The sequence below is a fragment of the Prionailurus viverrinus genome, chromosome X (genome assembly GCF_022837055.1).
Source record: "Prionailurus viverrinus isolate Anna chromosome X, UM_Priviv_1.0, whole genome shotgun sequence".
Classification (NCBI taxonomy): Eukaryota; Metazoa; Chordata; class Mammalia; order Carnivora; family Felidae; genus Prionailurus; species Prionailurus viverrinus.
Window position 1 is genome coordinate 46,173,493 of NC_062579.1, and position 23,768 is coordinate 46,197,260.

Consider the following 23,768-nt stretch of genomic DNA (forward strand, 5'->3'; position numbering starts at 1 on the left):
AGTGTGCTATTTTGCACTTTAGTCAACTACCATGTTTGCAATTGCTTTTCAAATTGTCCTAGGTAGTTTAATGGCTCTGTGTTATATAGCTGCAACTCGGTAGTAAAGCCCTTAGCTTTTCAATAATGTCTTTGTTCTCCCCCTCCCGCCACCTGAGCCCCTTACCCCCCACTCCACCCCTCCGCGCCTTTCCACAATCTATGCAGAGTTTACCAATTAGGAATAAACCTGGATTTCTTCTAATCTTAAAATTGCATAGATTGTGTAACACAGAACATAGATTTAGTTACATTTAGGGGGACGGACGGTGGTAAAACATTATATGTTAAATATACATGTCTTTTTAAGACCCACCCTTATAGAACGTTAAAATAGGGTGGAGTAAGGAGGGGAGGGCGGAGGCGGAGAAGGGATATGCGTTTCAGGATACAGGAAATACGGTTAGCGCGAAACCCGGAGGAAGCTCTGTGCCTGGAGGGGACCCGCCGCCATCTCAGGTCTCAGCCTCGCGGGGCCCACCACAGAGAGCTGACGCCCTGTCCTAAGAATCCTTATGGGTGACCAACCTTGTTGCTCCGGGAGATCCACGCTCCCACCTGGAAACACGCGGGAAACCAGGCCTCCAAAAAAGCGCTGCCTCCTAGCTCCACGGTGGGATTATCCAGAGGGAACCCCCAACGGAGGTAGTACCACTCTTCCCTCTGCACCTTCTCCTGCATCACCCGGCCTGAAGTCGCACCCTCCTCCTCCGGAGAAGTAGTAGAATGTACTTCTCCCACCCAAACCAGGTCAGATTCTTTCCTTCTCATCTGGGACATCCAGGCTCTTTGCAACTTAATTATGCACTTTCCCAGATCTCCTTCCCCTTTTCTCTATTCCCATGATTTCATAATAGAAAAACACAGTAAACAAACAAAAACCATACTGGCATTGAGTAGCTCTTTCACAAAATATGCTTGGGCAAAATTATGGATATTGAATGACATTAAGTAAATTATTTTTGATATTTTAGCTGTGATAATTGTTATATTTTTTTAAGAAATAGATTTAAATCTCTTGATGTTTAAAAGTAATTCAGTGGGGCGGAAGTGGGAGTTACAAACAAAATGTTCATGAGTTGATGATAACTGGGTGATGTATACATGGAAATTCATTATACTGTTCTACTACTTTTGTGTATATTTGAAACTTTTCCATTGAAAAGAAAATCCTTGGTTCAAGATCAGTAACAACATATGGAAGGCCTCATTCCTATGCTAACAGGCTCAATTCCTGTGCTAACGGAGGGTATTTTGAAGTGTCTTCAGGAGTGGGTTTCTCTGTTTGTAGCAGGAAAATTTAATAAGTAAAAACAAACAAACAAACAAACAAAAAAACAGTATGGTAAGTTAAACCCAAGGGCCATAATGTTTGCTTGTTCAAGGTATGCAGGGATCACCCAGGATGGACAAAGTCATTCTGCTTGGTAGTAATCATGACCCATCAAAAAGGAAAGGGGAAATTTGGGTGGTTCTTTAAAGGGTGAGTGACATCTGGCATGTGGAAGGGGAGAGAATGCTTTTCAGGCCTGGTGTTTTCAGGACAAAAGTCCCAAAGTGGGCTTATGGGAAAAGCTTGGGTGTAATTCTGAATCTTTGAGAAAGAAGGACTTGGAAGTGCAATAGAGTGTTGCAAGGCCTTGAATGTTACGCTAAGGAGTATGCAGTTTAATCTAAAAGCAGTGGTAACAATTGAAGATTTTCAATCAAGTGATATATTTTAGGAATCCAGTTTTTACCATCAGAGAAACAGTCTTCTATTTAGAAGACTTTATGGAATGCAAAAAATAAAACCAAATCTGACCCAAGGCTCACAGGTCCTTGTAATCCAAAGGAAGCAGGGCATCCTTTTTTCATTCATACAGTAAACCCTTATGGAACTCTTGCAATGGACAAGGCATTGTGCTGGGAGCTGTAGGGAATGGATGAGCAAGGCATAGTGCCTGGTACATAGTTGGAGTGAAACAGATACTTGAATAAATAAGTCAATAAATGCTAGGATAACAGTGGCAACCAAGGAGGCTCTGGACTTGGGACTTGGTAACAGTGCATAGAAAAAGAATGAGCTTTTTTGCTTGAAAGCATCATCCAGTCATTCCTTTACACTCTGATTTCCATCATTTTTACCTCAATGTACAAAAGGGTAGTGCTGGTAGAGGTTAGGGCATAGGGATAGCAGTGCTCATGTAGAAAACCAAGGATGTTGTGCAGGGAAAAAACTGCAAGAGCTACATAATTTCATCTAGTGATTCAAATCATTGAAAATTGTAATATAGCATATATTTACTGAACATTTTTTATGTGCCAGACACTGTTCTAAGGGGCTTCTAGAATCCACACTCTTAATTTGCAATAGACCCCTTCTAATATGATCTATATAATTGTTTTACAGGAATATATAATAGAAATGGGAGCACGGTGGAACATAAGGACTTTAGGAGGCCAGGGGAAAGAAACGTCCAAAAACAGAGGAAATAATTTTATCTTATTTTACTATCTTTTAGTCTCTGAGGGATGACTCCATTTCCTTGGTGCATTCATAAAATGGTTCACCCTGTGAAGATGATGAAGACTATTGACAATGCTGCCCTGATTTTTCTGATGTCCTACACCAGGTAATTGTGTTTTTTAAGGTACTTTCTTTACCAAAAACTTATTAAGGGAGGAAGAGGAATAAGAGTTGTAAAAATAAATAGCCAAACAAAAAACAAAGCTAGCACAAAATGGTAAAATTGAAACTATTTTCTACATTTTATAAAACCATACATACCATATAATAATAATGTAATTTATAAGCTGCTTTGTTAAATTCACTCCTAATTTACCTTATAGTTTTTGTTGTTAGTGTGAAATGTATTTAAATTTTTTTTAATGTTTATTTTTGAGAGAGAGAGACACAGAGTACAAGTGGGGGCAGGGTCAAAGAGAGCAGGAGACACAGAATCTGAAGCAGGCTTCAGGCTCTGAGCTGTCAGTACAGAGCCCGTTGTGGAGCTTGAACTCAGGACTGGTGAGATCAGATCTGAGCTGAGGTCGGGTGCTTAACTGACTGAGCCACCCAGGCATCCCTGAAATGTATTTTTAAAACCAGATTTTCTGATTTTTGCTGGTAAATGGGAACATGATTGATATTTTTACATATTGATTTTATATGCTACAGATTCTCTGAGTTTTGTTCTGATAATTTATAGATTCTCTTAGATTGTCTATTAGCTATGTTGTGAATAATGGCAGTTTCTTTCTTTCAATATTTGTTTTTTAGCTTGTCTTACTGTGCTGGTTAGGACTTTCAGTACAATGAGAAATAGTAGCAATAGGAGATTTTCTTACCATGCTTTTGAATTTACAGGGGAATTCTATAAATGTTTCACCATTTTTAGTAGATTTGCTTCTTCAGGATAAGGCAGTTTGTTTCTAAGTATGCTGAGAGCTTTAATTCTGAATGAATATGGAGTTTTTTTCTCCATTAACATGACAGTGTGACCATGTGACAAATTACAATAATTAGTTTTCTAATCTGTTTCCTGCTTTTGGTTTCATCAGGCCTCACCATTGAATACTTTGTTTCCTACTTTAATAATTTTTGCTTTTATCTTTATTATTACCTTTTTTACTTGCTAATTTTCTAATTTATTTATTTGGACCTTTACCCAGTAATTTTCAATCTTCTTTTCTAAAATAAGAATTTATGATTATAAATCTTCCACTCTGTACAACTTCAGAATTTCACAGATTTATATATGTATTTTACTATCATTCAATTATAATTTCCCTCATTTCTGTTTTGACTCATGAGTTGTTTAATTTACAAACATGAGTCTATTTTTTAAAAATCATATTGTGAAATCATTAGTCCAATTACAGTTAACTTCATCTGGTTTTCTTCTTTAAAGTTTTTTTTTTTATCTTTCTTATAAGACAAAGCAAAATTATATACCAGCTTCTCATTTCAACACATTTGGCCATATAAAACTTTTTCTTTCATTACATACATAGAGATGCATGTGCATGCTATTCAATGATGGAGTTATTCCTGATACATATGTTTATGTTTTAAAAAATTTGTTTTAATGTTTATTTATTTTTGAGAGAGAGAGACAGAGTGTGAGCGGGGGAGGGCAGAGAGAGAGGGAGACAAGGATTCCAAAGCAGGCTCCAGGTTCTGAGCTGTCAGCATGGAGCCCGATGAGGGGCTCAAATCTGAGCTGAAGTCAGACGCTTAACCTACTATATTTTTGTTTTTTAAAACTTTTCATTTTGATCTCATTTTACACTTTAAAAAATTTTGAGAATATTACAAAGAACTCCCATATACCCTTAACCCAGATTCACCAATTAACATTTTCCCATACTTGGTTTTTCATTCTTTATTTCTCCCTCTCATACCTCTTCTCCTTCTCCCTTCCTTTTTTCCTCCCCCCCTTCTCCTCTCCCCTACCTCTCCTTTTCTGCATTTCTCCCTCTTCCTCTGAACTATTTAAGAATGACTTGTAGGTATCATGCTTCTTGACTGGTAAATACTTCAGTACCTGTAAATACGTCAGTGCATATTTCTTCAGAAAGATAACCTTACATAAGGTTATACATAACCTTACATAACCTCACTACATGTGTCAAAATAGAAATTGACAATGTTCTAATTTTTATGTGTTTCATATACCTTTATTGTCAAGATTATCCATTTATAAACAATGGAAAAGGGATGAATTTGGGAGAACACATATTTCAAGTGGACAATGCAAGCTGTATTATAGTTCTTTTTTGTCTTGCTTTATTGAAATATGTTTGACATACAATGTTGTGGTAGATTTCAGGTGTATAATATGATGATTTGCTGTATCTATATATTACAAAATAATTGCCACAATAAGGTTTCACACAGTCATCTCACACAGTAACCATTTTGTGAGTGTATGATGAAAACTTTTAATATCTATTCTCCACGACTTTTAAGTATACAATTTTGTTAATTATAGTCACTATAGTATTAACTAAAATATTATATTGTATTTTGTATTGATTGTATTTTGTATTTGTATATTGTATTAATACAATATAGTATTAACTACAATACTAAATATAGTATTAACTACAATATTGTAGTATTAACTACAATAACTATACTATACAATTGCATAAGTATATATAACTATACTATTAACTATAGTATAATGTACATCATGCTGTATATTAGATACCCAGAGCTATTATTCATGTTATAACTGAGAATCTATACCCTTTGACCACTGTCATCCATTTTTCCCACCCTCCCACCTCTGGAAACTACCAATCTACTCTGTATTTATGAGTTTGTTTGTTTGTTTAGATTCTATGTATAAATGAGATCACTCAGTGTTTTTCTTTGACTTATTTCAGTTAGTATAATGCCCTCAAGTTTTATCCAATGTGTTGGAAATGAAATGTGTTGGAAATGAAATGTGTTGGAAATGAAATTTCATTTCATTTCCTTTACCTGTTCATCTGTCAGTGGAGACTTAGGTTGTTGCCATGTCTTAGTTATAAATAATGATGCAGTGAACATAGGGGTGCAGATGTTTCTTCAAGATTAGTGATTTTATTTCCTTTAGATATATACTTGAAGTGGAATTGCTGGATCATATGGTAGTCCCAATTTTAATTTTTTGAAGAACCTCCATGCTGTTTTACATAATAGATGTACCAGTGTACATTCCCATCAACAATGTACGAGGGTTCCCTTTTCTCCACATCTTCACCAGCATTTGTTATCTCTTGTCTTTTTTATAATACCCATTCTAACAAGTGTGGGAGATATATTGCTGTGGTTTTGGGGTTTTTTTTGTTCATTTTGTTTTTCAAACTATGGTTTTGATTTGCATTTCCTGATGATTAGTGATGTTGAACACCTTTTAATGTGCCTATTAGCCATTTGCATATTTTGTTGGGAAAAAATTCAATTCAGGTCATTTGCATCTTAGTAAGTTGGATTATTTATTTTTTTTCTATTGAGCTGTATAAGTTTCTTACATATTTTGGATATTAATTCCTTATCGAATACATGGTTTGCAGATGTTTTTTCCCCATTCCATAGTTTGCCTTTTTATTCTTTTGCTGTGCAGAAGCTTTTTAGTTTGATGTAGTCACAACTTGTTTACTTCTTGCTTTTGTTGCTTGTGCTTTGAGTGTCAAATCCATAAAATCATCGCAAATTCCAATGTCAAAGAGCTTTTTTCCCTGTTTTTTTTCCCAAGGGTATTATGGTTTCAGGTCTTACCTTTAAGTCTTTAATCAATTTTGAATTAATTTCTGTGAGTGGTATAAGTAAGATAGGGTTTCAGTTTCATTTTTTATATTAATACCCAGTTTTCCCAGCATCATTTATTGAACAGACTGTCTTTTCTCCATTGAGTACTCTTGGCTCCCTTGTCAAATATATGTATTGACCATATAAGTGGGGGCTTATTTCTGGGCTCTCCATTCTGTTCTGTTGGTCTATGTGTGTTTTTATGCCAGAAAAATACTATTTTGATTACTATAGCTTTGTAGTATAGTTTAAAATGGTGTTCCCATATTATCTAGGCCATATTCAAATTTGACCAATTGTCCCAATATTGTTTCTTATATTTATTTTCATTTCTTGGTTGAAGTTTCAATCCAAGATGATGCATTGCATTTAGTTGTTGTGTCTCTTCAGTTTTCTTTAATCTGGAACAGTTCAGTCCTTTTTTTTTTCCTTTCATAACTATTGGCAATTTTTAAAAATATAGGACAACTAGTTTGTATATTGTCCTTCAGTTTAAGTTTGTGTGCCTTTTCTTCACTATTATATTTGGATTATGCATTTTGGCAGGAATACCAGAGAAGTAATGTTGTATTATTCTCAGGGCATCAGATCAGTGGCACATGATGCTGATTTGACCCCTTAAAAGTGATGTTAATCTTGATTACTTGGTCAAAATGATGTTTGCTAGATAAATCCACTCTAAAGTTACCATTTTCCTCTTTTTTAAAAAAATTTGAGAGAGAGAACATGAGCACGTGAGTGGGGGAGAGAGGCAAAGGCAGAAAGAGAGAGGATCTTAAGCAGGGCTCAATCCCACGATCCAGGGATCATGACCTGAGTGGAAATCAAGATTCGGATGCTCAACCAACTGAACCACACAGGTGCCCCAGCATTTTCCTGTTTGTAGTTAATAATTTTACTGGGAATACTTTGAAACTGTGTAAACATTTTGTTCCTCATCAAACTAAAGTCCACTGGCTTTAATATCCATTGATAATTCTTGACTGAATTAGTATGATGGCTGCAAGATGGTAATTTCTAAACTCCATCATTTTTACTATGTTTATAAATTTGTATTCTATTTTAAGGAAGAGTTTTATTCTCTGTTTACTTATTGACCTTATTTTGGACACCTTCATTTTTACTCTATTTCATGAATATCTTATTGCTACCATTATTTATTTTAATGTTCAAATTATCCCAGACTTAACCAATGACAGCCCATTCAAGCTGGCTCCTCTGTCCATTTGATGTGCTCCCATCATTCTGATACATACTTTGACATCAGCATTTTCTTACTTCCTTACTTTTAGGCTTGTCTTTTATTCCCTGTCTCATTGAGAGGGAGATGGTATTTAGGAACCAAAACATCGGTACGTGTTTTTTTTTGTTGTTGTTGTTTAACATGTTATTCTTGGGGAAGATGGCAGCGTAGGAGGACGCTGGGCTCACCGCGCGTCCTGCTGATCACTTAGATTCCACCTACACCTGCCTAACTAACCCAGAAAACCACCAGAAGACTAGCAGAACGGAGTTTCCGGAGCCAAGCACAGATGAGAGGCCCACGGAAGAGGGTAGGAAGGGTGGAGAGGCGGTGCATACTGCACGGACTGGCGGGAGGGAGCCGGGGCAGAGGGGCAGCCTGCCGGCCAAGCAGAGCCCCAGAGTCTGGCTTGCAAAAGCGGAGGGGCCGGATGGACGGAGTGTGTTCCGACAGCAAGCGCGACTTAGCGTCTGGGAGGTCATAGGTTAACAGCTCTGCTCTGAAAGTGGGAAGGCTGGAGGACAAAGGGAAGTAGAATTGCTGAGCCCTGGGACTACAGAGCTCAGTTTGGGGCGCTTGCCAGCGCCATCTCCCTCGCCCATCCCCCAGCCAAAATCCCAAAGGGAACCAGTTCCTGCCAGGGAACTTGCTTGCTCCGTGCAAACACCCAACGCTGTGCTCTTGCGGAGCCACAGCTCTGGTAGCGGGTCTGACTCCCTCCCGCCACCACAGGGCCGCTCCTGAAGTGGATCACCTAAGGAGAAGCGAGCTAACCCTGCCCCTCCTGCCCCCATGCACCTTGCCTACCCACCCAAGCTAATACCCCAGATCCCAAGCACCACAAGGCTGGCAGTGTGCAAGTAGCCCAGGCGGGCCACGCCACCCCACAGTGAATCCCACCCCTAGGAGAGGGGAAGAGAAGGCACACACCAGTCTGGCTGTGGCCCCAGCAGTGGGCTGGGGGCAGACATCAGGTCTGACTGCGGCCCCGCCCACCAACTCCAGTTATACACCACAGCACAGGGGAAGTGCCCTGCAGGGCCGCACCACTCCAGGGACTATCCAAAATGACCAAACGGAAGAATTCCCCTCAGAAGAATCTCCAGGAAATAACAACAGCTAATGAACTGATCAAAAAGGATTTAAATATAACAGAAAGTGAATTTAGAATAATAGTCATAAAATTAATCCCTGGGCTTGAAAACAGTATAGAGGACAGCAGAGAATCTCTTGCTACAGAGATCAAGGGACTAAGGAACAGTCACGAGGAGCTGAAAAACGCTTTAAACGAAATGCAAAACAAAATGGAAACGACAACAGCTCGGATTGAAGAGGCAGAGGAGAGAATAGGTGAACTAGAAGATAAAGTTATGGAAAAAGAGGAGGCTGAGAAAAAGAGAGATAAAAAAAATCCAGGAGTATGAGGGGAAAATTAGAGAACTAAGTGATACACTAAAAAGAAATAATATATGCATAATTGGTATCCCAGAGGAGGAAGAGAGAAGGAAAGGTGCTGAAGGGGTACTTGAAGAAATCATAGCTGAGAACTTCCCTGAAGTGGGGAAGGAAAAAGGCATTGAAATCCAAGAGGCACAGAGAACTCCCTTCAGACATAACTTGAATCGATCTTCTGCACGACATATCCTAGTGAAACTGGCAAAATACAAGGATAAAGAGAAAATTCTGAAAGCAGCAAGGGATAAACATGCCCTAACATATAAAGGGAGACCTATAACTCGTGACTGATCTCTCTTTTGAAACTTGGCAGGCCAGAAAGGATTGGCATGAGATCTTTAATGTGCTGAACAGAAAAAATACGCAGCCGAGAATCCTTTATCCAGCAAGTCTGTCATTTAGAATAGAAGGAGAGATAAAGGTCTTCCCAAACAAACAAAAACTGAAGGAATTTGTCACCACTAAACCAGTCCTACAAGAGATCCTAAGGGGGATCCTGTGAGACAAAGTACCAGAGACATCACTGCAAGCATAAATCATACAGACATCACAATGACTCTAAACCCGTATCTTTCTATAATAACACTGAATGTAAGTGGATTAAATGCGCCAACCAAAAGACATAGGGTATCAGAATGGATAAAAAAACAAGACCCATCTATTTGCTGCCTACAAGAGACTCATTTTAGATCTGAGGACACCTTTAGATTGAGAGTGAGGGTTTGGAGAACTATTTATCATGCTACTGGAAGCCAAAAGAAAGCTGAAGTAGCCATACTTATATCAGACAAACTAGACTTTAAATTAAAGGCTGGAACAAGAGATGAAGAAGGGCATTATATAATAATTACACGGTCTATCCATCAGGAAGAGCTAACAATTATAAATGTCTATGCGCCGAATACCGGAGCCCCCAAATATATAAAACAATTACTCATAAACATAAGCAACCTTATTGATAAGAAGGTGGTAATTGCAGGGGACTTTAACACTCCACTTACAGAAATGGATAGATCATCTAGACACATGGTCAATAAAGAAACAAGGGCCCTGAATGATACATTGGATCAGATGGACTTGACAGATGTATTTAGAACTCTGCATCCCAAAGCAACAGAATATACTTTCTTCTCGAGTGCACATGGAACATTCTCCAAGATAGATCATATACTGGGTCACAAAACAGCCCTTCATAATTATACAAGAATTGAAATTATACCATGCATACTTTCAGACCACAATGCTATGAAGCTTGAAATCAACCACAAGAAAAAGTCTGGAAAACCTCCAAAAGAATGGAGGTTAAAGAATACCCTACTAAAGAATGAGTGGGTCAACCAGGCAATTAGAGAAGACATTAAAAAATATACGGACACAAACGAAAATGAAAATACAACAATCCAAACACTTTGGGATGCAGCGAAGGCAGTCCTGAGAGGAAAATACATTGCAATCCAGGCCTATCTCAAGAAACAAGAAAAATAACATGTTATTGTTTTCATTTCATTGTACTTAGTACAGACATTTTCTTCACCAGTTTTTTTTATTGTAAAATTTCAACTCTTCAGAAAAGTCAAAAGACATCCTTCAGGTAGATCTATCCATTGTTTATTTTGCTACATATAATCTTTTTTTAATGTTTATTTTAAGAGAGGAAGAGACAGGGAAGGGCAGAACATGGTTTATATGATACTGTTTATTTAGTATTTGTTGAGATTTGCTTTATGTCCTTATGTATTAATATATATTTTATATAATTTTATATATAAATTTATATATATTTGCTGAAACATTTGGAAGCAACTTGCAGATATTATGGCACTTAAGCCCTAAACACTTCAGTATGTCTTAAGAACAAGGGCATTGCTTTTATTACACTCAGAGAAACTTAACACTGATATAATTCTGTTATCAAACATATTGTCCCCAAGTTTCCCAATTACCCTAACAATACCCTTTAAACTTTTTTGTTTTTGATACAGGATCCAGTCAAGGATCCTATACTGTATTTAGTTGTCCTTTTAATCTTTTTAAATCTAGAATAGCACTTCCTCATCCTTTCTTAATGAGGATTAGAAAATTAAAATTTTAAAAATTTTCCAAATATTGACATTTCTGATGAGTCCAGGCAATTGTCCTGCATATGTGCCACAAAATTTTTAAAATTTTCAAAATATTGACATTTCTGATGAGTCCAGGCAATTGTCCTGCATTGTGCCACATGTTTCCCCATGATTAAGCACTTTTAGCAAGAAGACTACATAGGTGATGCTGTGTGCTTGCATCACATCAGGAAGCACAAAATACCAGTTTGTCACATTCATTATTGATGATGCTAAGTTTGCTGACGTTTTTTACAGATTATTTTAAGAGTAGTTTTAAGTTCACAGCAAAATTGAGAAAAACACAGAGAGATTTCTCATATATCTACTGCCCCATAGTACATAGACTTCCCTATTATCAACATTCCCTACAAGAATGGTATAGTTGTCACAATTAATGAAACTACATTGGCATACAATAATCACCCAAAGTCCATAGTTACATTATTGTTCAATCTTGGCATTGAACATTGTGTGGGCTTGGAAAAATGAATAATGGTATGTACTCTCAGTATGGTATCATACAGAGTATTTACACTGCCTTGAAAGGGCTCTTTATTCTGCCTATTCGTCCCTCCCTCTAAACCTCTGGCAACCACTGATCTTTTTACTGTTTCATAGTTTTACTTTTTCAGAATGTTAGCAGTTGGAATCATACAGTATATAGCCTTTCAAGTTGGTTTCTTTCCATTAGTAATATGCACATAAGGTTCCTCCATGTCTTTTCAGGGCTTGGTAGCTCATTTCTTTTTAGAATAACATTCCATTGTTTGAATGTACCAGTTTATCCATTCACCTACTGAATGACACCTTGGTTGCATCTAAGATTTGGCAATTATGAATAAAGCGGCTATAAATACCTATGTGAAGATTTTTGTGTGGACATAATTTTTCACCTCCTTTGAGTAAGTATCAAGAAATGGGGCACATGGGTGGCTCAGTTGGTTGAGTGTTTGACTTCAGCTCAGGTCATGATCACATAGTTTGTGAGTTCAAGCCCCACATCAGGCTCTCTGCTGTCAGCAAAAAGCCCAAGTCGGATCCACTGCCCCCCTCTCTTTGCCTCTCCCCTGCTTAACACTCTCTCTCTCTAAAAATAAATAATTACTAAAAAAAACCCAGAAACATGATTGCTTATATTTATAGTTCTATTTACATATTTATATACATATGCATCATAACAAATACATAAATATATTTTTTCTGAACCATTTGATGGTAAGTTGCCTTATGAATCCTATGTACTTCAGTCTGTGTTTCCTAAGACCATACTCATTTTTCACCAATTATGCCACTAAATGCCATTTATTAAAAAATCATAAAGAATCTGGTCCAGGGTCCAATTCATAATCATGTTGCATTGAGCTGTCATGTTTGTTTTATTTAACTTTTTGAAGTATGTATTTTAATTTATTTTTAAAATATAATTTGTCAAATTGGTTTCCATACAACACCCAGTGCTCATCCCAACAAGTGCCCTCCTCCCTGCCCATCACTCACTTTCCCCTCTCCCCCACACCCCATCTACCCTTAGTTTGTTCTCAGACATAATATCTGTCTTTCTCTGCCTGGCTTATTTTAGTTTCCTTTAATCTGCAGTCGTTTCTTAGATTTTCTTTGTGTAGAAAAAAAAATTAGTTTTGAAGATGGTAACATGGTTATTTTATAGAATGTCCTTCAAGTTCAGTTTGTGTGGTGTTTCTTCATGATTACATTCAGCTTATGTGCTTTTGTCAAGGAACATCACTGGAATGATGTTTTGTTCTCAGTGTATTATATCAGGAGGCACATGGTGTCGATTTGTTCTATAACTTTAGCTCTTAATTTCTTGTTACAAAATTCTGTTCAGGAGATTGCAGAATGCAAGGCTTTGATACCCTTTTGTGATATGGATAACTAGGCGGGTACTTTTTCCTTTTCCCTTAGGAAACACTTTTTTTGGAAATGGGTGGAATTATATTTTACGACTGGTAGCATATTTTTTGTCTACTTTAACTATTTATAGATATGTTCATTATTAAATGGAGTTCTCATGTCTATTCTACCGTAATTCTACCATTATATATATATATATATATATATATATATATATATTTGCCTCAGAGTATTTATTAGTCTGCCTATTTGTCTCTCTCAGAAAGGTTTTTTCAGCACCTTCACATGCACAGTCTCCTTTAGGTACATTTTTCTGTAAGGTTAGCCAGTTTTTTCCATTTCATTACATAAGGACCTTCCTGTACTACTTTATTATTTTGTAATTATTTCAAATACTTTATTCTATGAAGCTAATTCATAATGTTTTTTAATCTTATTATTTTTCTAATTCCAATATAATTCACATACAATGTTAATGTAGTCCAGGTGTATAATATAGTGATTGAAAAATTCTATACATTATTCAGTGATCATCAAGATGAGTGTGTTCTTAATCACCTTCAACTGTTTCATCTATTCCCCCATCAACCTACCCTCTGTTTGTTTTCTATAGTTAATAGTCTGGTTTGTTGTTCGTCTATTTTTTTCCCTTGTTTGTTCATTTTGTTTCTTAACATACACATATGAGTGAAATTATATGGTACTTGCCTTTCTCTCACTGACTTATTTCACTTAACCTTACACTCTAGCTTCATCCATGTCCTTGCAAATGGCAAGAATTCATTCCTTTTTACAGCTGAGCAATAATCCGTTGTGTAAATACACCACATCTTCTTTATCCATTCATCAATTGATACATGCTTGGGTTGCTTCCATATTGGCTATTGTAAATAATGGTGCAGTAAACCTATGAGTGCATATGTCTTTTTCAAGACAGTGTTTTCATATTCTTTCAGTAAATACTCAATAGAGAAATTACTGGATCTCATGATAATTCTATTTTTAATTTTTTGACGAGCCTCCATACTCTTTCCACAGTGGCTATCCCAGTTTGCATTCACACAGAGCACATAAGTATTCCTTTTTCTGCATATTCTTGCTAACACTTCTTTCTTGTGTTTTTGTTTTTGCCATTCTGACAGGTGTAAGGTAATAGCGCCTTGTGACTTTGATTTGCATTTCCTTGACGATGAGTGATGTTGAGCATCTCTTCATGTGTCTGGTGGCCATCAACATGTCTTTTTTGTTGAAATGTCTTTACATTTCTTCTGTCCATGTTTTAATTAGGTTATTTATTGTTTGGGTGTTGGTTTTCTAAGTTCTTTATGTATTTTGGATACTAATCATTTATCATATATGTCATTTTAATTTTGTGATTGTTTCCTTCACTGTGCATGAGCACTTTTTTATTTTATTTTTATTTTTATTTTATTACATAAATATAATTTATGGTCAAATTGGTTTCCATACAACACCCAGTGTTCATCCTCACAGGTGCCCTCCTCGATGCCCATCACCCACTTTCCCCTCTCCCCCAACCCCCATCTATCCTCAGTTTGTTATCAGTATTTAAGAGTCTCTTACGGTTTGTCTCCTTCCCTCTCTGTAACGTTTTTCTTCCCCCTTACCCTCTCCCAAGGTCTTCTGTAAAGTTTCTCAGGATCCAATTATGAGTAAAGACATAGGGTATCTGTCTTTCTCTGCCTGCCTTACTTCATTTATCATAATACTCTCCAGTTCCATCCATGTTGATACAAATGGCCAGATTTCATTCTTTCTCATTGCCAACTAGTATTCCATTGTATATATAAACCACATCATCTTTATCCATTCGTCAGTTGGTGGACATTTAGGCTATTTCCATATTTTGGCTATTGTTGAAAGCGTTGCTGTAAACATTGGGGTACAAGTGCCCCTATGCATCAGCATTCCTGTATCCCTTGGGTAAATTCCTAGCAGTCCTATGGCTGGGCCATAGGGTAGATCAATTTTTAATTTTTTGAGGAACCTCCACACTGTTTGCCAGAGAAGCTGCATCAGTTTGCATTCCCACCAACAGTGCAAGAGGGTTCCCGTTTCTCCTCATCCTCACCAGAATCTATAGTCTCCTGATTTGTTCATTTTAGCCACTCTGGTGTGAGGTGGTATCTGAGTGTGGTTTTGATTTCTATTTCCCTGATGAAGAGTGACATTGAGATCTTTTCATGTGCCTGTTGGCCATTTGGATGTCTTCTTAGAAATGTGTCTATTCATATTTTCTGCCCATTTGTTTTTCGGGTGTGGAGTTTGGTGAGTTCTTTATAGATTTTGGATACTAGCCCTTTATCCGGTATGTCATTTGCAAATATCTTTTCCCATTCCCTCGGTGGGCATATGACCGCAGGGCAAAGAGAGGGTAGGAGGGCACCCAGGGAAAACACCACTAGGTTCACAAAAAGGGGATGTAGGGGACAAGGGACGTGAGGGATGCCTTACTCTCCCAGGGTAATAAAGGGATGGTTGTAAGGGGATGTCCCTTGCTCCCCCGATCCACGCGGCCATTTTCACTTCCACAGGACAAGTACAGTTTTTATTCTGGGGACATCCACAGAGCAAGAAGTGCCAGAAGAGGAGTGAGAGTAAGGAGACCAAAGTGGAGAGAGCAAACTGCAAGCACAGAAAGAACTGTAGCGGAAGAGAAGAATGAATGTGATCTCAAAAGGCACTGCGCCCCAACTGGACAGGTGGAACCAGCAGGGGCCTCTTAGGGGAAGAGTCATCAGCCAAGGCAAAGTCTCAGCCACTCAGGGCAGGGGTTGAGCCCTGTCCAGAGAGAGGCCTGTTTTGCTATGCTCTTGGACCCAACTGGGAAGTGGGAGGCCAAACGGAAAGGGGTAAGGAGGAAGAAAAAGGAACAAGGAAGGGCGTCAGTCGGGCCCACTGAGCCTCCTCGCACAGAGTGTCCTTCTGTGCGAGTGTGGGTGCCTGCCCAGGAGGGTCTACCCGAATAAAGCCGTGCATGCATGCGTGTGTGTGCGTGCGCGTGTGTGCCTGTGTGTGTTGGGACGTAGCTGGTGGCCCTCGGAGCCTTGGGACACTGGGCAAGACCCCGTTCCACAGGATGGGTCAACAGGTTCTGGACCCCTGTGGGACCTGGCCGCCTCTGGCCCAATCTTTGGCCCACTAAAGCAGGAGGCTTCAGGAGAAGGGAGTTTGCTGCTGCCAAGGAGCAGGTGCAGTGCAGATAAACACGAGGCCAGGGCGGGTCTGAAGGTTCAAAGAAAACAATCTGCAAGCCCACTGCTGGCATCCCTTGAGGGTCCCCTGTGTTCACGGTGAACCAATAGGATGAGCAGAGTCAAGAAAAGCCTCGCGAAAAACCAGAACACCAGACACAACAGGTGTTGGCGACGACGTGGAGGAAATGGAACGCTCACTCCTGCACTGCACTGTCAGTGGGAACGCAAACTGGTACAGCCACTGTGGAAAACAGTATGGAGGTTCCTCAAAAAGGTAAAACCAGACCTACCCTAGGATCCAGCAATCGCACTACTGGGTATTTACCCAAAGAATACAAGAAACGCTAAGTCAAAGGGATACGTGCACCCCACCCCTATGTTTCTAGCAGCATTATTTACAATAGCCAAGATACGGAAGCAGCCCTAGTGTCCCATCCACTGATGAATGGATAAAGAACGTGGGTGTACACACACACACACCACACACACACACACACACACACACACACACACACTATGGACTATACACTACTCAGCCATAAAAACAGAATGAAATCTTGCCGTCTGTAAGGACACGGATGGAGCTGCAGAGTATAATGCTAAGCGAAATAAGTCAGTCAGAGAAAGACCAGTACCATGTGATTTCACTCCTCTATGTAATTTAGGGAAACAAAACAAAATGAAAGAGTATGGAGGCAGAGAGAGAGAGAGACAGAGAGAGACAGAGAGAGAGAGAGACAGGGAGAGAGTGGGAGGCAGAGACAGAGAGATACAGAAATCAAGAAACAAGACTCTTCATTATAGAGAAATGATGGTTACCAGAGGGGAGGGGGTGGAGGGGTTGGGTGACATAGGTGATAAGGATTAAGGGAGTGCACGTGCCCTGATGAGCACAGGGTGATGTATGGAAATGCTGAATCACTATATTGTACACCTGAAACCAATGTACCACTGCATGTTAACTAACTGGAATTAACACAAAAATACTTAAAGAAAAAGAACAAAAAAAGCCTAGCTACCTTTGCAGCTTTGCCCCCAAAGTGGTCAAGCTGGCCTGGAGAGCAGCCAGAGGTGATATGGGTGATCCTTGGCCTGAAGGAGCAGCAGGAGCGGCCAGGGGCTAGGGAGGAGGAGGAGGAGGACCAGGAGGAGGAGGAGGAGGAGCAGGAAGAGGAGGAGGTGGAGGAGGAGGAAGAGGAAGACAAGAGCAGGAGGAACAGGAGGAGGATGGAAGGGGATGATGAATGATTTTTGTTGTTGTTGTTCCCTTCTCTGTGTTTGACAGCAAATGCAGGGAGAGGAAGGTTGAGTGGGGGCAGGGAAAGGGGGTGAGTGCCATATCTGGAGCCACAGTGCCATCCAGCGGAAACCGTCTCTGAAAAGCCCAGGCAGCAGCAACCTGCCTTCTGGCAGCCACAGGGGTCAGCAAGGATGTGCTGCTGGGTTGTCTGGGCTCTGCCCAAGCCAGGTTTTCCACATGAGGGGTCAGAGGCCTAGAGGGAAGTGTGACTGCCACTGGGACCCAGCGGGGAAGCAGGAACTCTAAGGGCTCTGGGGACACAGCAGGCAGCCCCAAGACCAAGCAGCCCAGGGGGCGGAGCTTCCCTGTCAGCCATTTTGGGATGGGTCCAGGAGAAGCTACTCACCCCCTGAATGCAGGGACCTGGGGACGTTTCCTCTGGTGTCCTTTGTGCTGAGTAGGTGGGTGCCATGCTGGGGCACTCAGGCATCAGGAGGCCCCTTTCCACACTGGGAGCGGGGGCCTTTGGAGATTCTGGGGCCGGGACTCTGGTGCTTGGCAGTCCTAGGCAACTCCAGGGCTCAGCCATCTCAGGCTGTCCCTGGGGTTTCTGAGTGCCTTCCTCAGCCCTGGAGCCGGGGTGGAATCTCGGATCCAGCACACAGGTGAGGGGAAGGCCAGGAGCTAGGGATCCAATGCAGTTTCAGGACAAACCACACACACACACACACACACACACACACACACACACACCCTGCCCCCCCCCTTCTGCAGACACCTCCCCCACACCAGCCCCCACTGCTTCCTGCAACTGACACATATACACAAGGTCATCTCCTTCCCACTCCTGAGCTTTTCCCCAGGACTTGAGCCCATGCAGCTCCCTTGGACAGAAACATTTTCCACTTGATGGCAGTATGGCTCCACGAATGAAAGCCAACAGAATGCCTACCCCGCCCCCTTCCCCTTCAAACCACCACCTCAGGTCTGGGTCCTCATCCTACTCAGGTAAGGACAAACAAACAAAATGAATAACAACAACAACAACAACAACAACAACAACAGGGACCACGAGGAGGAGGACGACGAGAAAAAAACCCTACAACAACAAGAAAAACCCCCTAACAGAGAAAATGGAAAGCAAAGAAGCAAACACCAGAACCCCCTTGAAACACAAAACACGAAAACCCACACCACACTCAAAGAGACCACAAAGCATCAAACCCCGAAAACCACAGGGCAAAACACACCCCACAACACGGAATGAAGAACAAGGGAAATAGAAACAAAGCAGCCACCAGGGTCCAAGCTGACCACCCCAGTACACAGGGCCAAATGACCACTGACCACGAGGCTGCACAACATGCAGGCCTTTCCCCTTCCTTTCATCCTACCCCATTTTTCCTGGCTCCAGCTCTTGGGAGAAGCAAAGGGCAAAAGACACATCAACCCGCCTCTGTGACCCTGCCTGAGGGTTTATCTCCAATAGGACCCCTCCTGGACAAGCCGGCAGCCACCACGCGGGCCGGTAAGTCACTGGTGCCCTTGCTCCCCAGGGCCTGGAGCTACAGGCTGAGGTCACCAGCACCTTGGGCTGGCCGGACAAAGCAGCCAGAAGTGGCTGGCCCGAACCTGCAACCACAGGGCTACATCCAGGAGGCCCCCCAGAACGGGGAACCAAGCACTCACATAAGCACTGGCTCTGGGCAGGCAGCCCTCGCTCTCACACAGGGAGGGGCCTTGGCAAGGCCATCCAACATCCCCGAGTCACACGGCCCGGCCCCACACGGGGGGCCCCCCCATTCTGTGGAGGAAGGCCACTGACTCTCCTCCAACCGGGAGTCCCCATCTATCTGGGTAAACAAGCGAGGCTCCAGATTCACACCCCTCGCTTGGGCAGACCTGCTCACAGATGACCAACTCATGCAACGCAAGACTGCCTGGCTGCAGGTCCCTCTTTGAGAGCCCACCCGGGAATGCGTGCGTCCCTGACCCTGTGTGAGTGAGTGTGTGCCTGTGTGAGCATGCTCAGTCTGCATCTACGGTGCATGCCTGGGTGCGTGCCTGTGTGGCCCCGTGTGTACCCGAGCGTGTGGCGGGAGTGGGTGCTCGCCTGTGTGCTTTCCTTAGCCCCGACCCCCAGCCCCCCGCACGCCCCTCCCAGCCGCATGTGGAAATGCAGGACACAGCTTGTAGGCACACACTGAAACCCGTATCGGGCCGGGTCAGGCGACTGGACTGAGAACAAGGGGAAGGAGGGCACAACTTGAAGAGGCTCCAACCGGTTCAAGCGTTGACTTTAAGAGCTTGGGTCAGAAGAAGAACTGCATGGAATGGAAAGCCACGAGGTATTTTGCAAGTCTTGGGTTCATGATGCTGTTTCATTGCAGAGTAACCTCTGGGTCATGTGTTTCAAGGATGAGCGTGACCTCCACCAAGGGTCCAAGAAGGGACACCGTTGCACCTCTATACGGCCTTCTGCTATACCAGGGCCCCCCAACCCCCACCGCCCCACACCAAAGATCAGAGGTGACAGGAGGATCCATGGACCACTGGTTCCCCCTCACGCACCCCCCACCCCCCCCAAACACAATGCCACCCGCCACCGCATCCCACCCACCCGCCACCGCATCCCACCCACCCGCCGCCGCCGCCCCCACACCGCCCAGCCCCTAGCACACCCCTCCCCACCCATCACCACCAACAGCGCCCCACAGCCTGCCCCACAGCCTGCCGCAGCACCCCTCTCCCCCACGCCACCCGCCCCCCTCCGCCCCAAGCTCCCCGCCCCCGCCCCCGCCCAGCAGTGGGCTCAGCATAGAAAGGGAAAGGAACAGAGAGAAGCAGAATGTCACCACCATCCACCTTGCCACGGCCAATGTTGTGGTGGATGTGGATGCAGCCTAGGCCCGCCTCACTGTGGGGGTAACAGACAGGAGGAATGACAAGGAGACACAAGCTACAAGCTGCCTGGCCAGGACAGGGCCCACCGCCAGGCAGCCTGTCGTCAAAGGGGTGCCTTCCTGTGTGCCACCGCTGGGTTCTGACCCAGAGGTCCGCCTGTAGGGCCTGCAGAGGGCAAAAGGAGACGCTGAGCCACACCTTGAGTATGTAAGGGGCCCACTCCAAAGGGCCAAAGGGCCAAAGGGCCTGGGCGTATGCACGCAGGGCAAAGAGAGGGTAGGAGGGCACCCAGGGAAAACACCACTAGGTTCACAAAAAGGGGATGTAGGGGACAAGGGACGTGAGGGATGCCTTACTCTCCCAGGGTAATAAAGGGATGGTTGTAAGGGGATGTCCCTTGCTCCCCCGATCCACGCGGCCATTTTCACTTCCACAGGACAAGTACAGTTTTTATTCTGGGGACATCCACAGAGCAAGAAGTGCCAGAAGAGGAGTGAGAGTAAGGAGACCAAAGTGGAGAGAGCAAACTGCAAGCACAGAAAGAACTGTAGCGGAAGAGAAGAATGAATGTGATCTCAAAAGGCACTGCGCCCCAACTGGACAGGTGGAACCAGCAGGGGCCTCTTAGGGGAAGAGTCATCAGCCAAGGCAAAGTCTCAGCCACTCAGGGCAGGGGTTGAGCCCTGTCCAGAGAGAGGCCTGTTTTGCTATGCTCTTGGACCCAACTGGGAAGTGGGAGGCCAAACGGAAAGGGGTAAGGAGGAAGAAAAAGGAACAAGGAAGGGCGTCAGTCGGGCCCACTGAGCCTCCTCGCACAGAGTGTCCCTCTGTGCGAGTGTGGGTGCCTGCCCAGGAGGGTCTACCCGAATAAAGCCGTGCATGCATGCGTGTGTGTGCGTGCGCGTGTGTGCCTGTGTGTGTTGGGACGTAGCTGGTGGCCCTCGGAGCCTTGGGACACTGGGCAAGACCCCGTTCCACAGGATGGGTCAACAGGTTCTGGACCCCTGTGGGACCTGGCCGCCTCTGGCCCAATCTTTGGCCCACTAAAGCAGGAGGCTTCAGGAGAAGGGAGTTTGCTGCTGCCAAGGAGCAGGTGCAGTGCAGATAAACACGAGGCCAGGGCGGGTCTGAAGGTTCAAAGAAAACAATCTGCAAGCCCACTGCTGGCATCCCTTGAGGGTCCCCTGTGTTCACGGTGAACCAATAGGATGAGCAGAGTCAAGAAAAGCCTCGCGAAAAACCAGAACACCAGACACAACAGGTGTTGGCGACGACGTGGAGGAAATGGAACGCTCACTCCTGCACTGCACTGTCAGTGGGAACGCAAACTGGTACAGCCACTGTGGAAAACAGTATGGAGGTTCCTCAAAAAGGTAAAACCAGACCTACCCTAGGATCCAGCAATCGCACTACTGGGTATTTACCCAAAGAATACAAGAAACGCTAAGTCAAAGGGATACGTGCACCCCACCCCTATGTTTCTAGCAGCATTATTTACAATAGCCAAGATACGGAAGCAGCCCTAGTGTCCCATCCACTGATGAATGGATAAAGAACGTGGGTGTACACACACACACACCACACACACACACACACACACACACACACACACACACTATGGACTATACACTACTCAGCCATAAAAACAGAATGAAATCTTGCCGTCTGTAAGGACACGGATGGAGCTGCAGAGTATAATGCTAAGCGAAATAAGTCAGTCAGAGAAAGACCAGTACCATGTGATTTCACTCCTCTATGTAATTTAGGGAAACAAAACAAAATGAAAGAGTATGGAGGCAGAGAGAGAGAGAGACAGAGAGAGACAGAGAGAGAGAGAGACAGGGAGAGAGTGGGAGGCAGAGACAGAGAGATACAGAAATCAAGAAACAAGACTCTTCATTATAGAGAAATGATGGTTACCAGAGGGGAGGGGGTGGAGGGGTTGGATGACATAGGTGATAAGGATTAAGGGAGTGCACGTGCCCTGATGAGCACAGGGTGATGTATGGAAATGCTGAATCACTATATTGTACACCTGAAACCAATGTACCACTGCATGTTAACTAACTGGAATTAACACAAAAATACTTAAAGAAAAAGAACAAAAAAAGCCTAGCTACCTTTGCAGCTTTGCCCCCAAAGTGGTCAAGCTGGCCTGGAGAGCAGCCAGAGGTGATATGGGTGATCCTTGGCCTGAAGGAGCAGCAGGAGCGGCCAGGGGCTAGGGAGGAGGAGGAGGAGGACCAGGAGGAGGAGGAGGAGGAGCAGGAAGAGGAGGAGGTGGAGGAGGAGGAAGAGGAAGACAAGAGCAGGAGGAACAGGAGGAGGATGGAAGGGGATGATGAATGATTTTTGTTGTTGTTGTTCCCTTCTCTGTGTTTGACAGCAAATGCAGGGAGAGGAAGGTTGAGTGGGGGCAGGGAAAGGGGGTGAGTGCCATATCTGGAGCCACAGTGCCATCCAGCGGAAACCGTCTCTGAAAAGCCCAGGCAGCAGCAACCTGCCTTCTGGCAGCCACAGGGGTCAGCAAGGATGTGCTGCTGGGTTGTCTGGGCTCTGCCCAAGCCAGGTTTTCCACATGAGGGGTCAGAGGCCTAGAGGGAAGTGTGACTGCCACTGGGACCCAGCGGGGAAGCAGGAACTCTAAGGGCTCTGGGGACACAGCAGGCAGCCCCAAGACCAAGCAGCCCAGGGGGCGGAGCTTCCCTGTCAGCCATTTTGGGATGGGTCCAGGAGAAGCTACTCACCCCCTGAATGCAGGGACCTGGGGACGTTTCCTCTGGTGTCCTTTGTGCTGAGTAGGTGGGTGCCATGCTGGGGCACTCAGGCATCAGGAGGCCCCTTTCCACACTGGGAGCGGGGGCCTTTGGAGATTCTGGGGCCGGGACTCTGGTGCTTGGCAGTCCTAGGCAACTCCAGGGCTCAGCCATCTCAGGCTGTCCCTGGGGTTTCTGAGTGCCTTCCTCAGCCCTGGAGCCGGGGTGGAATCTCGGATCCAGCACACAGGTGAGGGGAAGGCCAGGAGCTAGGGATCCAATGCAGTTTCAGGACAAACCACACACACACACACACACACACACACACACACACACCCTGCCCCCCCCCTTCTGCAGACACCTCCCCCACACCAGCCCCCACTGCTTCCTGCAACTGACACATATACACAAGGTCATCTCCTTCCCACTCCTGAGCTTTTCCCCAGGAATTGAGCCCATGCAGCTCCCTTGGACAGAAACATTTTCCACTTGATGGCAGTATGGCTCCACCAATGAAAGCCAACAGAATGCCTACCCCGCCCCCTTCCCCTTCAAACCACCACCTCAGGTCTGGGTCCTCATCCTACTCAGGTAAGGACAAACAAACAAAATGAATAACAACAACAACAACAACAACAACAACAACAGGGACCA

At 43.5% G+C, this 23,768-nt stretch overlaps 1 protein-coding gene across 5 annotated transcripts in view; it reads left to right on the forward strand.

Annotated features, from left to right (window-relative positions):
* Positions 1-445: 445 nt before the first annotated feature.
* NBDY (negative regulator of P-body association) overlaps positions 446-23,768 on the forward strand; it is a 72,209-nt gene continuing 48,886 nt past the window's right edge. The window contains exons 1-3 of one of the 5 annotated variants that reach the window (XM_047843686.1): positions 446-788; positions 2,543-2,653; positions 15,552-16,001. In XM_047843686.1, coding sequence (XP_047699642.1) covers positions 554-760 — 207 coding nt within the window. In that variant the 5' untranslated portion in view covers positions 446-553 and the 3' untranslated portion in view covers positions 761-788; positions 2,543-2,653; positions 15,552-16,001. Of the gene's footprint in view, positions 789-2,542; positions 2,654-7,613; positions 7,658-7,723; positions 7,744-14,138; positions 14,185-15,551; positions 16,002-23,768 lie in introns of those variants that run through there. The other 4 variants (XM_047843687.1, XM_047843689.1, XM_047843688.1 and 1 more) reach the window with 4 other exon arrangements.